At 36.7% G+C, this 17,436-nt stretch overlaps 1 protein-coding gene across 2 annotated transcripts in view; it reads left to right on the forward strand.

Moving 5' to 3' along the window:
• The window catches only part of TOP2B (DNA topoisomerase II beta), a 61,985-nt gene that overhangs the window by 33,028 nt on the left and 11,521 nt on the right, over positions 1–17,436 (forward strand). For both annotated transcript variants that reach the window (XM_031052401.2, XM_013129986.3), the window contains exons 11-23: positions 767–905; positions 4,255–4,412; positions 5,092–5,217; positions 6,040–6,150; positions 6,239–6,344; positions 6,531–6,640; positions 8,469–8,561; positions 8,656–8,770; positions 10,418–10,539; positions 11,435–11,583; positions 14,123–14,354; positions 15,837–15,971; positions 16,421–16,621. In XM_031052401.2, coding sequence (XP_030908261.1) covers positions 767–905; positions 4,255–4,412; positions 5,092–5,217; positions 6,040–6,150; positions 6,239–6,344; positions 6,531–6,640; positions 8,469–8,561; positions 8,656–8,770; positions 10,418–10,539; positions 11,435–11,583; positions 14,123–14,354; positions 15,837–15,971; positions 16,421–16,621 — 1,797 coding nt within the window. The remainder of the gene's footprint in view (positions 1–766; positions 906–4,254; positions 4,413–5,091; positions 5,218–6,039; positions 6,151–6,238; positions 6,345–6,530; positions 6,641–8,468; positions 8,562–8,655; positions 8,771–10,417; positions 10,540–11,434; positions 11,584–14,122; positions 14,355–15,836; positions 15,972–16,420; positions 16,622–17,436) is intronic.

A 17,436-nucleotide genomic window follows, 5' to 3' on the forward strand; every position in this document is an offset into this window, starting at 1 on the left:
ATATAGTATTTTATTCTTCTAATTCTATGTTATTGGTGGCATTCTTATGGAACTTGGAGGGAAAAAAACCCACAATCTTGTATTAATTCTTCAAAATTTGTTATATATTTTTTTCTATCAGTACGTGTTAAAAGTGCAAAAGAATCTCTAATCAATGAGTGCTGTATTATGGGGGATAATGAAAATCAAAGCTTGCAGTATTTTGCTCCACCTGTATTTTCTTTTGATGTGAAACCAGACCTAAAGCAGTTTTGGTCTAGAATTATGCTACATGATATTTTTGCTGCAGATATGTTTCTTAAAATTATCAATTTTATCAATGTTACCAATTTCTCAGGTAGTTGTTATAGAGCCTTATTCTCATGTGCTTTTGGTTGTCTTTCAACTATTTTTAGTTCTTTCCAAAGAAACTTTAAATGGTCATAAATATCCCATTTTTGCTGTCAAAGTCAAGGAAGCATATGCTTAGTTCCTAAAATGTCTTGGTACATCAATCATGCAACATAGACAACCTCTTCTTAGGTCTCAGTCCTCTTTTCCTCCTTCCTAATTATACAAGCTGTTTGAGTGTTGTATTTTGGTTTTGTGTGCATAAAATGCTAAAGAAGTAAGGTATGTTAATTCCTGACCTTTATGAATGTCGGAATTTCTAAAATTTAGAGGGCTTTGAGGAGTAGTTTGAGAGCAGTGACAACATTTGAAATATAAGAACCTGCTGTGTGAAGTTTTATTTTTCTCATGCACAGTTCTGATCTATTACTTACAGGCCTCCAACTGTGGTATCATAGAGAGCATTTTGAATTGGGTCAAATTTAAGGCACAAACTCAGCTGAACAAAAAATGTTCATCAGTGAAACACAGTAAAATCAAAGGCATTCCGAAACTGGATGATGCTAATGATGCTGGTAAGAGCACTTTTTTTTTATATCTTTAATGTTTCATAGTTTTTTCACAGACATAGTTTTAAACCTGATTATATTTTTCATCCTTATCTGAATTTTTAAGTAAGGATTTTTCTAGTTTTTTTAAACTCTTTAGAGCTAGAATTAAAACAGGAGTTTGAGTTTGATATTAGGAATGCTATCTTCTCCAGGAATTAACAATGGTTAAAAAAAATGCCAGGATAGTTCCATGTCGAAAAAGCACATGTTTTTTAATAGTGGTTTCCAGCTAAATAGTGTTACCAATATCCTGGTTTGGATGTGACTAGTCTTCTTGACCTTTCTAATGTAAAAAGATCAGAATCTTTATAGGATCACAAGCTATGGGAAGTAGATCATATAGTGTGCAGACTTGAGGGAATAGTTCAAGAGCCTTCTTTCATAAGACTGTAACTGCCATTAGGTTCTTGTCTGGGAATAAGAGGCAAACTGGCATTCTCTACTCGTTTGCCTCCTAGTATACGTAGGAATTGATATCAGCTGGTGTTTCTCTTCTGCTTAGTTATGGCTACATGAGAAGCAGGAATTCTGCTTCTCCCAAGGAGGCTTGCCCAAATATTGGTTTACTGAGGATCTGGAATATAATATGTTTCTCACACTGAAGGCATTGCACATTTGGAGAGCAGAGGCATTCAGTTTCTGAATACAATATGTGTTGTCATGGTCACACTTGGCCTGACTGTCTGAATGTTACATATACTGGCAAAGATGCTTTAAACTGAATGATCACAAGTAATACATTTAGTAAAAAGTTCTTTGGTCCTTTCTTTTTAAAGACTGACGGTACCATATGGATCCATCTGTTTGCTCTTGAAAGTCAGTAGGAATTTTTTGCTCTTTTTGCACAAGAGCTAAGCTAATACTGTAATCAGGAAGTCTGTCCTCAATAAAAGGCTGCTTTCATTGAGAAAGGGAAGGGAGAAGATGATACAGAAGAGTGACTCCTTCAGTGTTGGCTGAGTGCATGTTGGTTGCTCTGCTCTTGAGAACTTGGCTCAATGAGCTTTAGTAAGTGACTTTAGCTGACTGAAAGCTCCATGTTTCTTAATGTAAGGGGAAAAGGAAGTCCTGGTTCAATGGAAATTCCTTAATGAGTACACAGACAAGACACTAGAACTATCGATCTTTCTGTCTTTGGGATCTTAATAAAGAGGATTGGACATTCTCAGGATTAGGTGAAGTAAGGACTGTACATGCTCTTTTCCATGTGTGAGGTGGTGATAACTTCTAGGTCCAAAGAATTTAGCTCTGCTTTATGAATGTTTGTTATGGCTGTGTATGTGACTAAGCATATCATGAGGAGTTACACAGTCATAAATAGTCTTTTCAAAAGAATTTCAGACCTCCCCATAAGCTGGAGAAAAGGTTTAACTGATGCATGAAGGTACCCTTTCAGGGAAATTGCTTCAGGACATTCATGTTACACAGAGGTTATCTGTAATCTAGCAGCAAAATACTTGATGTTGTGTTTCAGGATAAATAACTGTTAGTAAGGAACCCAGGAATTACACCTTCATAAGCACCCCAAATCAGATTGCGGAACAGGTTTGGCTTTGGTTTCATATAGCAGGTGCTCAGTACTTGTTCAGCTTGAAGTATTCCAGGGCAGCTGGGAGAGAATAGTGTCTGGCCACAGACCCCTCTGGCTTTAATTCTTCCTGTGCTTTTTAGATTTATTCTTTACTTCAAGAATGAATTTGTACCTGAGCTGCAGCATCCCCAGGTTTATTTGGTGCCAGGTACCACTGATTTTTTAATCTATATTGATTAATACTTAGGAATAGGAGAGAGATGAATCTGTGCAGTGAGGTAATTGCTGTAGATTTCTTCCCCCGCTAAGAAGAATGAGTCCTATACCTGGTCATTCTTGCTTTCTTGAGATCTTGCTGATGTATACATAGTTCTATGGCTTGTTGGAGTAGAAGATATAGAAATGAGAGGAAAAATCAGGAACCAAAAGTAGGAATAGAGGACTGTAAGGAAGCAGCTAGATTACTAAATCTGGTGAAGCATTCTTTGAAGCCTGCTAGTTCATTTGGTTTTTCTCTGAGTTCTTTAGAACTGTGCTCAGGAAAATACCTGGCACAGTGTGTTTCCATGAAATTCTTCTGGAATGGATGCAATCATTAGCAATTAGAGTGTACCTGGGTGATATTCAGATGTGTCTTCTGACGTTCATCTAGGGAAAAAAAATTGCTCTCATATTCCAAAAGAGCAGACTAGTATTTTTCTTGGTATTTAGATTCCACCTTGCTGATAGCATGGTAGCTATTGACACTTTTTGATATATTGTGAATAGCTGCCTAATTTAGATTATATTAAGTTGTACGTCTGATTCAGAAGACCAAAGATGTTGAATGTAAATTATATGTAATAGGAAGTGTAGGGTTGTTTTCACCTACCAGGTAAAGGCAAATCAAAACACCTATTTTAAATGCTAATATATTCAAAACCGTCTTTTAAACAGGAGGTGAGACTTGAGGTTTTTGTAGTCTTTCCTGCCACTTGGCCTTGATAAAATAGAAAAACTTCTTAATGAGCATTTGCACCTTTGAAAAAGGGTGGGTTGCTTTTTTGAACCTGCTTAATATTTATAATGTGAATTCAACTATTGCAGTTGCAATAAGCAGAGCACATATTTCATACCAGTTTTGAGCACACTGGACAAACAGGCACTGAAATGCAGTGTGTCTTATAGAATCAAAATTACACTATTAAAGACTTGTTTCTTCTGTTCAAGAAATTTCTGAGAATGTGTCATAGGTACGAAAGTTCTGATCATTTGAGCTTTTCTGTCAAGTTTGTCTTACAGTTGCCTGGATTCGGCTAATGGACAGTAAAAAAGGAAACCTACAAAAATGTAATTTAATAAATTACTTCTGAAAATATACTGTGAGGAAAGTGGATATGCAGAGTGGGAAATAATTCAGTTTATATAACTCAGACATGCATAATGTATGTTTGTAAGAAATTTGCAGTTAGAAAAATGAAATGGTAAATATACTGATGGCATCGATCTTTTTCTGTGCAGATGTGTGGGAACCATCGTATACGATGTGCCACCATTGTATCTCATTTTGTCTGTTTTGTTTCTTGTCCATAGCTATCCATAGTGTATACTCGTTCTTGTTGTGTAGGTTTAGTGATATGGAGGGCCATCCCTAAAAATAGAAATTCAGCCTATTTGAGTTACCTGACATACAGTAGGAAGAATATTCATGACTGATTCAATTGTATTTCTATTATTTGAGTTTAAAAGGTATGCTTTCTGGATTTTTTTTTTGCCTTGCTTCTCCTTCTTCCTGCTCTGCAGGTGGCAAACATTCCTTGGACTGCACATTAATATTAACAGAAGGAGACTCTGCCAAATCTTTAGCTGTCTCTGGCTTGGGTGTTATTGGTAGAGACAGATATGGAGTATTCCCACTCAGGGGTAAAATCCTCAATGTTCGAGAAGCTTCTCACAAACAGGTAAGTAGTTTTGTAATCTCCTTTCAGCTAACAAATGGATGTCTCCTATTTATTTTTGTTTTCTAGGGTTGTGTCTTTGTATTTTAATTTTTAATGACAATTTTGTGGCTGGGATTTTATAAGGTACCATCTATTTAAAGGCTGGAAATATTAAGTTGTAATAGTGCAGTACTAGGATGATAAAGTTCACTTCACAAATGCAAGGAAATTCTGTTATGACCCATAATAACATTTTACATGAATATTAAAAGAACCCTAGAATTTTATATTCTCTCCATTGCCATGTGATTTCATTGGGTCACAATGTAACGCAGTAGCAGCCAGCACTACTTCATTGCATTAGTTCTGCTGCCGTCCATAATTTGTGCATCTGCAGCTGCCCATAGAAACAGTGGAAAGAAGAGGCAGCTTTGAGAGATGACTTTCTGTAACTTGTGCTTTTCTCACTGCTTTTCTGTCCCAAAGAGCTCTGGCTGTAGAGAAAGAGAGTGGTGTATTCGTGAGAATTTGCATGAATGGGAGAGATGTGAAGTCTGCAAGGGAGCTGGCGCTGAAAAGGTTATGAGGTTTAGGCAGGGGTGTGTTGAAAACGTAGCTGTACAGCCCACTTAAAAAAGACTTGGATATTTCTGAATTTCTGGTTTTTTATGCTGAGTGCAAAGACAACTTTTTTACACAGATTATGGAAAATGCAGAAATCAACAACATCATCAAAATAGTCGGACTACAATACAAGAAAAGCTATGAAGATCCAGAATCTCTGAAAAGTTTGAGATACGGAAAAATTATGATCATGACAGATCAGGTTAGTCTGAAATTCACAGGTTTCAGTATACAGAGCTCCTTAAAATGTGTTTGGTTGCAATTTATTAGGTTACATTTGGGTGCATTATAACTTGTCTCTTGTGTTATGACAAAGATGTATTCAGAGGAAATCCCTAATGTATGAGGTTTCTTTAAGGAAATAATTTATATGTTGTTTCATTTCCTCCAAATGAGCAACTGAATTTAGCTGCATGGTAGATATCAAAGTAATAACATGCATAAACAAGAATGCCTTTGATAATTAAGAAATGTGTTGAAAATAAGGACAAAAGGGAACAGTAGATGAGCTAGTAATGCTAGAAAGTCAGGGAGAGACAAGAATGCAGGCACTTATTTTCTGATAACCTCATGCAGAGTGTGTCTGTTCAGATTTTAGCAGTATAGGAATCCTATGCTTTGGATATTTGAGAAGCTTTGTTGTTTTTCCCAGACAGGTTGCACTATCAAGTATCTTAACACCAGTGAGAACTGTGGGCCAGGCTTCTCTTTCTTCTACAGAGGTTTAGCCCCATGGTGTCTGGGAGAGCTGTTAATCTTCAGACAAAACATGTTGTAGGAAAAACACCTTTGAAATGCGATGGTGCACTTGGTTTGGAAGAGCTTATTAGCTCAGGGATAGTGGCATTCACAGGTGGCTGTTCCATACTCGGGTCCAGCTTAGAATCCAAATTAAAACTAGCTGTTCCCCTATATGTTTGGGTTTGTCTGTAAACAGACATTGTTTTGAGGTATCCAGGCCAGTAAGTAAGGATTTTTGGTGGTTTTTCATAAGATTGCCTAACGTTTTCATGTTCTGATTCAGGATCAGGATGGATCTCACATAAAAGGCTTGTTGATCAATTTTATTCATCACAATTGGCCATCACTGTTGAAACATGGTTTTCTTGAGGAATTCATCACTCCTATTGTAAAGGTAGGGGCTCTATTAATAAGATTTTATGTATTACTTACAGTGCAACAGAAACATTTATTGGTTTTTTGTTTGCTTTTGTTTTTTAAAGGCAAGCAAAAATAAGCAGGAACTTTCATTCTATAGTATTCCTGAATTTGATGAGTGGAAAAAGCATATGGAGAATCATAAAGCATGGAAGATAAAATACTACAAAGGTTTGTTTAAAAAAAAAAATAAGTGAACCTCATGGATCTAAAAATACATAATAAATGCTATGAAGTTTTATTTATAGCTGTTTTCATGGTAGTATCTTCTGTAATGATTTTATAATATTCCCCATAAATTAAAAGGGATAAAATTGAATTTTTAATATAGAGTAACTATTTCATTTTAATGTACAGGTTTGGGTACCAGCACTGCTAAAGAAGCAAAAGAATATTTTGCTGACATGGAAAGACATCGGATCTTATTTCGATATGCTGGTCCTGAGGATGATGCTGCCATTACACTGGTATGATCTTATAGAGGTGCTTCTATATGATATGTTTTACTTTCCATTGTTTCTGAAAGTGGCACGTGAGGAATTCCTAACAGGGTGTTTTGGGGTTTTTGGGTATTCTGGTTAACTCAAAAAATAGTTTTGGAAGAGAATTAAGCTTTTGGAAACAGTTTTAAATGTTGGAATAAGAACTTTATCCATGCTACAAAATCAGGTCTACCTTCTCCTTATTAGCTTTGATCAGTTTTATGTAGTGTGGATGTCAAAAAACATTACATTCAGACTTGCTTTTAAAGACAGAACATGCAAAAAAAAGTATTCTGAGTGAGGCAATAGTCCAAACAAACAATGTTTTGCATTTGCTTAGGGATCTGTGTTTTGTTTTAGAGCAAATAAGATCAGATAAATATTATTCATTCACTGAAGATATAGTGTGTATTATGTGAATGTGAAATCTTTTAGATAGTTGTATGCAGGCAATTACTCATGTTACAAAGATAACTTTTGGAACGACAAAGACTCAAATGTCTGGAACAAAACTGTTTTTGCAAGAAATGTTTCATCTTTTATCTATTTTATTTTGCATTTTTTATTGTAGGTGATATTGGGGACAAAAATGGGTAGGGGAATAAAAATAAAAACAGGAAAATACCTATCTTAGTCAAACCAATTTTTCCTTATGTAACAACTTTTTCTCGTTTTGTGGGTCCATTTTACAATGGTGTGTCTTTACTAACAAAGGTATAGTAGGTATCTGTTCTGTTGAAGAAAACCAGCCTGATATGTCAGAAGTTATTTATACCACTCATTTTACTTCTGTCCAAGATGCACTTAAGTATAATCTATGTATGTGGTTTCATACCCCAGAGAAGCATGCTCACCTAGATAGAAAAGGAGTCTGTGTATTTGCATATACCCTAAACCAATTGATGGAGAGACCCTGAACTCTCCGATTAAAATTCTGGGCTCTATTTCTGCAGCTAGACCTCCATATACAGGCTGATATATGAGGCCATGTAATCTGTTATGACTGATCCTCACTGTTGTCCAAAATTATAGGCTGTCAATTTGGGATGAAGCTAGGAGCATGTACTGACTAGTACAGAAGCTCTTAGCAGAAACTTCATGTATACTCCTGTCCACATTTTCTTTGCTGATAGGTATAATCCCACTCACCGAAGGGGACACATTGCTGTGTCCTTTTGTAGTGATAAGTTGTTGCTTTAAAGTGATGCCTTTAAGATGAAGGCCCTCAGTCATCTGGCCTAAACTCTGGTTTAGGCTTTTCATGCAGCATCAGTTTCGTTGAGTTGTCAATTCCCTTAGGAGGACTAGGGCCACCCCCTCAAACAGCTACAAATTATTGGTATTCTATTGTGACAGAGCAAATGGGGCATTAAGAGGACAAGAGGAATGGGGTATTTTTTCCAGTACCTTCAGTTAATTTTTATGATGACAGCTGGTTATAGTTCAATCTTAAAATAATGTGGGAAAAGCTCCCAACACCTTTAAACTTGTGTATCAAAGGACAACTCTGAAGCAAAGAGAGGAGTAAGAATGACAAGATTTGCCTAAATGTGTGCAGATTTCTGGAAAGTAGTATAAATTATGATCAATAAGAGATCTGCCAGTTCAAAAGCCTTATGCAACCATGTCTGAAAGGTCATGTGCTTGTACTGGTGGTCGTACATAAACATCAGTTATTTGGATTGCCTTGTCCAAATCAGTATTCTGAATACTTGACCACCTAGTGCAGTACACTTAAAATTCTGACTAAAGTAACATCCATTTACACAAACATATATGTGATGATGCTTTAGTGTACCTGCAATCTTTTCAGGCCTTCAGTAAGAAGAAGATTGATGATCGAAAAGAATGGTTAACAAACTTCATGGAGGACAGGCGGCAGCGTCGGCTACATGGCCTTCCTGAGGTGAGTCCTAAATGATAGGGATAAATCTGGTGGATGAGATTTAAATGTAATGTAGGCTTTTTATTGACTGAATAATGTATGTTGTTTTTTCCAGCAATTTTTATATGGTACAGCAACAAAACATTTGACTTACAATGATTTCATTAACAAGGAGTTGATCCTTTTCTCAAATTCTGACAACGAGAGATCTATCCCTTCCCTTGTTGATGGTAAGCTGATAATTCATTATTATGTGTTGGAACATTCCTCTTCATTTTTCTCAAACCTTTTATTTGTATTGGAAATCAATACATTCCAGTAGTGAATATATTTTTGTTTGTTAGCATTTATATGCTAAGGAATCTCCATATTTCTTCTGTGAGGAAGTTTAAGCTGTTGCTTTGCAGCCTTTTTACTTAATCAGACTTATTCCCTAGACCATACTACAAGTGCTTTGTTTCTAGTCAAGCCATCAGCGAAAGCAAGTCTAAGTGCTTATAATAATTAAAATTCAAGTCAGCAGCTGAGTGCAGATGAAGATGCAAATGTTTTCTCCCTTCAGTCTTATACCACAGGTAGTGTTTTAGTGGTTACTGACCTGTAATCTTGCTAGGGTTCTGTCAATCAGGTTTGCTAAGTCTCCCCTTGCAGTAACATCATCATTAAAAGAAGCAGCTTCATTTGTAAAACTGTCTGCAGACAGCATGAGCAGGAGTTCCCCCCTATGTTATTGTCAATAATGCATATGCTTACCAGATACAGAAAAAAGGCCTTGAGGATTCATGGAATTAAAAAAAGGCACATGTAAGTGCATTTTCTCCACTTTTCAGTACATTCTTACAGTGGAGGTGGTCAGCCTTCTTGACACTACATACCTATAACAATTTATTTTTTTTGCAGCAAGAGCTTTTTATGTTTAGATAGTGAGATAGTTCACAAGTGGAAGATAGGGGTAGTAGCTTCCTGGTAGGATAGATCTCCAGCTCTGCTGCAGAACGAGGCTGGGTTAGGTATGCAGGTATTCCTGTTTAAAGCAAATTCTCCAGGTCTGTTAAATTCAGTATATTTTTGGTAGGAAAACTTAATGCAGGCTCATTGTAAAGAAAATTCAATGTTATATATTTAAATAAAATGGAGATTGGAGTTACCAGGTTTGATGACTTCCAACTTTTGCTCTTACATTTGCCCTAGGTTAATAATGATAAAATGTAACAATATTTTAGTGCATTTCAGGAATGTATGTGAATTAAGAATACACTGAACAGATAAATAAGCATGATCTAGAACTGGTTATGAGTTTTAGATAGCATGCAGAAGAAAAGACACAATCTCTTCCACACAGATGCTGTACTTCAAATCTGCCTCAACAATCAAAGCAAATCAGAAGATCAATGAGACTGGCTCCTGTCTTAAAACCTTAACAGATCTAAGAGGGAGACAAATAATGCATCTTTTTGTTGAATTTTCAACAGTATTTGACAAAGTGAAATACATATGAGCTGAATTTGTATTAATATTCTTAGGAAAAAGATTGCTGAGTAGACTGGAAAGAAACAACTCTTGTCTTGTGGAAGTTGTACATCTAGAATAAAGTTGTTAGAATGATGTATTATATACTGCATGGTAATGATTGTCTGAAAAGGTTACATTTCTACTTTTCTGGCAACTTTTTCCATTTGGTAAGATATTTTTTGTTATTTTAAAAGAACAGAGATATTAATTTGCTATCTTCTGTTAATATTATAGTATTGATTTATTTCCATTTAGAGGTTAGGCTTATTTTGAGATATTAGAAATTAAAATAAGGCAAAAAAACCCCCCTCATTATTTAAAAACATGCTTGTGTATGTATTGAAATGGGATATTTTTCTTAATAGGTTTAAAACCAGGGCAACGCAAAGTTTTGTTCACTTGCTTTAAGAGAAATGATAAACGTGAAGTAAAGGTTGCTCAACTGGCTGGTTCTGTTGCTGAAATGTCAGCTTACCACCATGGTGAGGTGAGTATAAAGTATGGTAAAGTTATGAGGATTTTTAGCCTATATCAAATATTAGGTAAATATTTGCTGTGCTGCAGTTGCAAATATATTGACAAGTCTAGTAATCACAGATTAACTTTTAAAGAAAATGAACCACATAGTATGCAGTTTCAAAATATGCTTTCATTACTCTTTTGTGTCTTTGTGCACAGTGGTATCCAAACTAGTTTGTGAGTTGTGGTGTAATAATAGATAACTAATTGCCTAGGTAACTTCTGAATTCTCAAATCATAGGAACTATATATGTAGGAACTATATGTGTATAAACACTTTATATATATGTGTGTATAGGTGGTCAAGTATTCAGAATACACACATATACATATGAACAGTGTTTGTTTCAAATGAGAAATATAGCCTTTTAAGGTAAGAAGACGTTGCAGTCTTTGAAGACCTGGAGCAAAGATTATTTCTACCTCTGGTTTTGTTTATATTTATCTGAAATGTTAGCAAGAGTTGCCATATTAAGTCTCTCTCCATCCCTTCTGCTCTCCCATTAAAAGCAATGAGTAGTGGTTTGTGCAGTAGTAAGTGCAGTTTGTGCCGCTTTCACTCCTCCAGGGAAGTGCTTTAGAAAAAAAGGGGAAGCCCAGGGGTTTTCATAAGCATAGGATGTAAGGACACTTAAATCAGGGAGGCAATGTGGCTGTGAAAGACGAAGCATTATATTTTGCCAATAGATCTTGTAATTGGAATTCAGCATTCCTTTCTCAGTGACATTACTTTTTTGAAATTTAATGCAGGTTAGACACACAATTTTGGGGCATTAAAAATATTGGCGGATGAAGAAAGACTATTTCTTCTTACATTTCTTACTATGAATAGTTTTGTTTTGTCTTGTTTTGTTTTCTTGCAGCAAGCATTAATGATGACTATTGTCAACTTGGCTCAGAACTTTGTTGGAAGTAACAATGTTAATCTGCTACAACCTATTGGTCAGTTTGGTACCAGGCTTCATGGTGGAAAGGATGCTGCCAGCCCTCGCTATATTTTCACCATGTTAAGGTAAACACAAATATGAAGCTAAACACATGCTTTTAAAATGCCTTGTTATGAAACTAATCCTTTCACAACACTACAGGGTTTTTTTGTCTGTGAGGAATATGGGAGGATTGAAATATTTGACGTATGCTTGAATTCTGCTTTACATCATCTATAAATGTGGTTTTGCACATTGATATTTTTTTCCCCATGCATTAGAAGTGCTGTGGGAATTGTAGCTTTTAAGGAAGTAAACTTCAAATCACAAGACTGAAGACTGAAAATGCAGATCACTCAGATTAGTTGCTAATCTTAAATTGTGACTTCTTGCAGAAATAGCTTTCAGTTTCTTTAGGTAGTGTGAAATCAATTTTGCAATAGAAAGTGTATTGCTACCTGGTGATACGTCCTGCAACTCAGCATAGAGTTGAAAGTTGAGACGGATTCTTTTCCTTTAGAATGAATTTCTTTATATTTAGTTGAAATATACATACATAATTAATAATGAAGACATAATTTAATAATGCTGATTTTTTTTTTCACAGCTAGTACCTTGAAATTCATTTGGTATGCATAGAATTAAGAATCATAGAATAGTTAGGTTTGGAAAGGACCTTAGGATCATCTAGTTCCAACCACCCTGCTATGGGCAGGGACACCTCCCACTAAACCATATCACCAAAGGCTTCATCCAACCTGGTCTTGAACACTGCCAGGGATGGAGCATTCACAACTTCCCTGGGCAACCTGTTCCAGTACCTCACCACCCTCACAGTAAAGAATTTCTTCCTTATATCCAATCTAAACTTCCCCTCTTTAAGTTTTAACCTGTTACCCCTTGTCCTATCACTACAGCCCCTCCCCAGCATACTTATAGACACCCTTTAGATACTGGAAGGCTGCTATGAGGTCTCCACGCAGCCTTCTCCAAGCTGAACAGCCCCAACTTTCTCAGCCTGTCTTTATATGGGAGCTGCTCCAGTCCCCTGATCATCCTTGTGCCCTCCTCTGGACTTGTTCCAGCAGTTCCATGTCCTTTTTATGTTGAGGACACCAGAACTGCACACAATATGCCAAGTGATGTCTCACAAGGGCAGAGTAGAGGGGCAGGATCACTTCCTTTGACCTGCTGGTCACGCTTCCTTTGATGCAGCCCAGAATATGGTTTCTGGGCTGCGAGCGCACGCTGAAGCCGGCTCATGTTCATTTTCTCATTGACCAACAACCCCAAGTCCTTCTCCACAGGGCTGCTCTGAATCTCTTCTCTACCTAACCTGTAGCTGTGCCTGGGATTGCTCTGACCCAGGTGTAGGACCTTGCACTTGGTATGGTTAAACTTCATGAGGTTGCCATCAGCCCACCTCACAAGCATGTCAAGGTCCCTCTGGATGGTATTTCTTCCCTTCAGCGTTTCAACCGAACCACACAGCTTGGTGTCATTGGCAAACTTGCTGAGGGCACACTCAATCCCACTGTCCCTGTCACCGACAAAGATATTAAACAAGACTGGTCCCAACACCAATCCCTAACAAACACCACTCATTACTGGTCTCCAGCTGGACATTGAGCCATTGACTACAACTCTTTGCGTGCGGCCATGCAGCCAGTTCTTTATCCACCGAGTGGTCCACCTATGAAATTGATGTCTCTCCAATTTAGAGACAAGGATCTTGTGTGGGACAGTATCAAATGCTTTGCACAAGTCCAGGTAGATGACATCAACTGCTCCACCCCTGTCCATCAGTTCTGTAGCCCCATCATAGAAGGCCACCAAATTGGTCAGGCAGGATTTCCCCTTAGTGAAGCCATGCTGGCTGTCACCCACCACCTTGTTGTTTTTCCCTGTGCAGAGTTTTAAAATATGTTCATTAACTTATGACATGTTGTAACTTACATTATGTTGCTTCTTTTGCTTCCTAATTTCAGTGTGGTATTTTGCCTAAAATTCGTTGTATTTTCTTCTTTTCCTGTAATTGTAAGCTTTATACCAATACCTAAGGTTTTATTCCTTTTTTCATAAAGGTGCTTTCTGCAGCAAACTAGTTTTGTACATTTTCCTTTTTGTATGAAGTGCTGGAAATCGTATTCACCCAAGACAATGTTCTATATGAGCAAAAGGAGTCACCTGTAAAAGTGATGTAGTATTTTCAGAGACTGCTAGTCCTACAATTAAGCAACAGTTATGCAACTACTTGCATGTTGTGTTGCTTTAATACTGGGTGGCCTACTGTCACACTGAACTGTGTGCTCTGAATGCCTCAAAGAATGCTATTTTGTAGATGTTAAATGTCATCACATACTAGTGTATCATGTACATGTGTTATTGTGAAGGAAACAAACATCATTGGTTATGAAGACGATCTTCCATTGGGGAAAAACTTCCTTTTCTCAGAAGGTATGTTCACTATATTTTCAGCTTCAGAATGTCAAAGAGAAAGGAAGACACGATAAAAATCTACAAATAGCTCATATCTGGTCCCATGGACTGTTATGTGCTTTACTTGCATTTATGTACTTACTGGACTCCAGATAAATAGATTTTTTTTTCTTTTATTTTTTAAAGCCCTTTAGCAAGGCTGCTTTTTCCATCAGTGGATGACAACTTGCTTAAATTCCTTTATGATGACAACCAGCGCGTAGAGCCTGAGTGGTATATTCCCATCATTCCAATGGTTTTAGTAAATGGAGCTGAAGGAATTGGTACTGGATGGGCGTGCAAACTTCCAAACTATGATACCAGAGAGATTGTAAACAATGTCAGACGAATGCTGGATGGCTTAGATCCCCACCCAATGGTAAAAATAATAGCATTTGCTAGTATTTTATGTGTTTGTTAAATAAATCCTATATTGTACTTACAAAATGAACGTATACCATACACTAGAAATGCTTAATTATTGGAACATCTGGGTTGGATTGTCTCAGTAATTTTGTGTAGGAGCTTTACTTGACTGTTGGGATGAGTCTGGGGAAATTCACCTTGAAGCAAAAACATTGCAATTTGCGTTTTTGCAAGGATTTTTTTTTCTCTAGTCTGCTGACTGTAAGCTTTCACAGTTGCAAGTCTTACAGAGTAGTTATAACATGGTAGTAGAGTAACAGCTGTACCACTCCTTCCTTTTTGAAGGTACTACTATTTCAGCTAAGCTTAACATTCCCTCTGTCTTGTCCGAATTGTACTCTTTTATATATTTGTAAGCACAGGAGAAGATACATTGTCACACTTCAAGAAAAACAGCAGTTTCTGAACTGAATTTAACTTCTGTTCTTTTATTAAAAATTTTATACGAAGTCTCAGAAGCGGTGTGAAAAAAATTTGGGCAGGATGAATACCTGGGTGAACCCAGAATATCTGTAACCAACAAATGAAATACAGATAATGTTATCTTTACTTCACAACTGATGGATGGTGCTACTTTGCTGTGTTTACTAGGTCATAGAAGTAGAAACATCTCTACTTACATCACAGGTCACTTAGCGTGCAGTTATCAATTTTCCTGACATAGTGAATTTCCTTTTGCAAATTCTTGGGAATGATGAGTTCTATTTTAATTAATGGAATCCATGCCCTTCCTTTAGGCCCCCTAGGCCTTCTCTGTAGTCTCACAGTCAATTGAAGCTTCACTTGGTTGAAAGAGGCAATTCTGCCTCCGTCTAGCTCCTTTCTGTATGCTGGTATGTGTTTGTGGCTACATGGTAAGCTGGATAAAGGAATCAGTTCAGATAAAAAACATTCCTCACCATTGGTTACTTTCAAACTGGATGGGTTCCACTATCTTTGTCAGACAGCACAAGGATGACTCATAGAATCATAGCGTAAAAAAATGGTTAGGGGAGGTAGCACCACTTCTGTAAAGTTACTGTGAGACTGGGGTGTTAATCTGCTTTCTGTCATGCCTTACCTGCACTTGCACTTTTCTTTGGGGAAAAAAAACCCAAACCAGAGTCAAACAAAAGCAACCTTCTCTTCCCTCCAAAACAACAAAAAAAAAACCCCAAACCCACAACCCACCATGTCACTGGGTTCAGCTGCATCTTCTTAAATCATCTGCCTCCTCTGTAGATGTTAAGGTGTTACGGTACTTTCTCCTGTCACTTGCATGTGTGCATTCTGTTTTTCTGTAGTATTTTTCCTATTACTTAAGACTTTCCCATCATGAGAGGCTGCTTGGTTGATTAGTGCAATATAAAGTGGTAGGTGTATGGTAAACAAATATTTCCCCCCCCTGTTTTATTAGAAAGATAATTACAACTTTCTTGCTTTTATGCAATTTCAGCTCCCAAACTACAAAAACTTCAAAGGAACCATTCAGGAACTTGGTCAAAACCAGTATGTAGTCAGTGGTGAAATATTTGTGGTGGACAGGAACACAGTAGAAATTACAGAGCTTCCTGTAAGGACGTGGACCCAGGTAAGCAACACTGAAGTAGAGTTACATAAAGACCAAAACTAACAAAAAGCTTATTAAATTATTCAATCCTATATCTAGATATACTTCTAACAATTTCTGATGACTATACATACATGGAAGGGATCATGATCTCATTCTTTTGTGTGCCTTTGTAGAATCAGGTTTTCTACTTGTGCCACCTACTGTTCATACTACAAAGAATACTTGCTTCTCCTGCTGAATTAATATTTAATTCCCTTTTTCTTTTGACTAGTCTTTTCTTTCCTTGTTAGGTGCCTCTTATGTTTGCACTAGTCTTGGCCCACATTTTGCATGTTATTCTAGTTCTGTAAATTATAACTGATATCAGATGTAATGCAGAAAGCTTTGATCTTATGTTGTTCAGTTGGTTTAAGGATTTAGGGATTTTAAGAAGTGCTTCTGTTTTTTTGCTACCCTGTTTTTAATAGGTGTACAAAGAACAGGTTCTAGAACCTATGTTGAATGGGACTGAAAAAACTCCAGCATTAATTTCTGACTATAAGGAATACCACACTGATACAACTGTGAAATTTGTTGTGAAGATGACGGAAGAAAAACTTGCACAGGCAGAAGCTGCTGGATTGCACAAAGTCTTTAAGCTTCAAACAAGTCTTACTTGTAATTCTATGGTAACTTTTACATGTTTGGCTATCAGAATCCTTACTGTTGCTTGCTGTGAACTCGAATGTTTTTGTAGTGTATTTTGGTTCTTGATATTGATTGCTATATTGTGTATTTGAAATTGTTTGAATAGTAGAAAAATGTAATGACATACAGGCATGACAAATATTAAGTCAATATGGATCAGCAAATCCGTTTTAGCTGAGGTGAATTCTTCAAACCAAATTAGGCAGGCTTAGGGTGTCTTAGGGTGGTTAGTTTCCTGTAACTGAAAATTTCCTGTGCAGCTAACTAAAAATGGTTAAAGTAAATGATACAGATAACTTTCTGCCATATTTATTAGAATTAGATTTGAGATTTGAACTAGAGATAAATTACCTTTTCAAAATTACACTTTATGCAGGACCATTACACCTCTAATAGGAGCTAAATGATCCAATGCTTCACCAACATATAAATCCCATTTTAGACTGTAAGGTATAGAAAACATTACCCTTACACCACTGAAGATATAATAGTGATGTAAGCTACTCATATGGTTTATTCTGCTTATAGTACCACGGGAGTAAGAATATGAGTAAATATACATGTTTGTCTCTTATGAGAGGGATTTGAATAGTAAGGTAATTTCTGCCAGAATATTTCCAAACAATCTGGTTTTATAAAGATTGGGGAAAAATAAAAAAGGCTACTTTCAGGTACTATCACAAAGTATAAATACAATTACTGTTGCTGCTGTTGTATAAATCAAAAGGTACGGGAAAATGGGTTAAAAAAGACCATAGACCATAGAATTGGAAGAGAAAAAGGTCCTTGCTCAATC

This window comes from Melopsittacus undulatus, chromosome 1, assembly GCF_012275295.1.
Source record: "Melopsittacus undulatus isolate bMelUnd1 chromosome 1, bMelUnd1.mat.Z, whole genome shotgun sequence".
Taxonomy (NCBI): domain Eukaryota; kingdom Metazoa; phylum Chordata; class Aves; order Psittaciformes; family Psittaculidae; genus Melopsittacus; species Melopsittacus undulatus.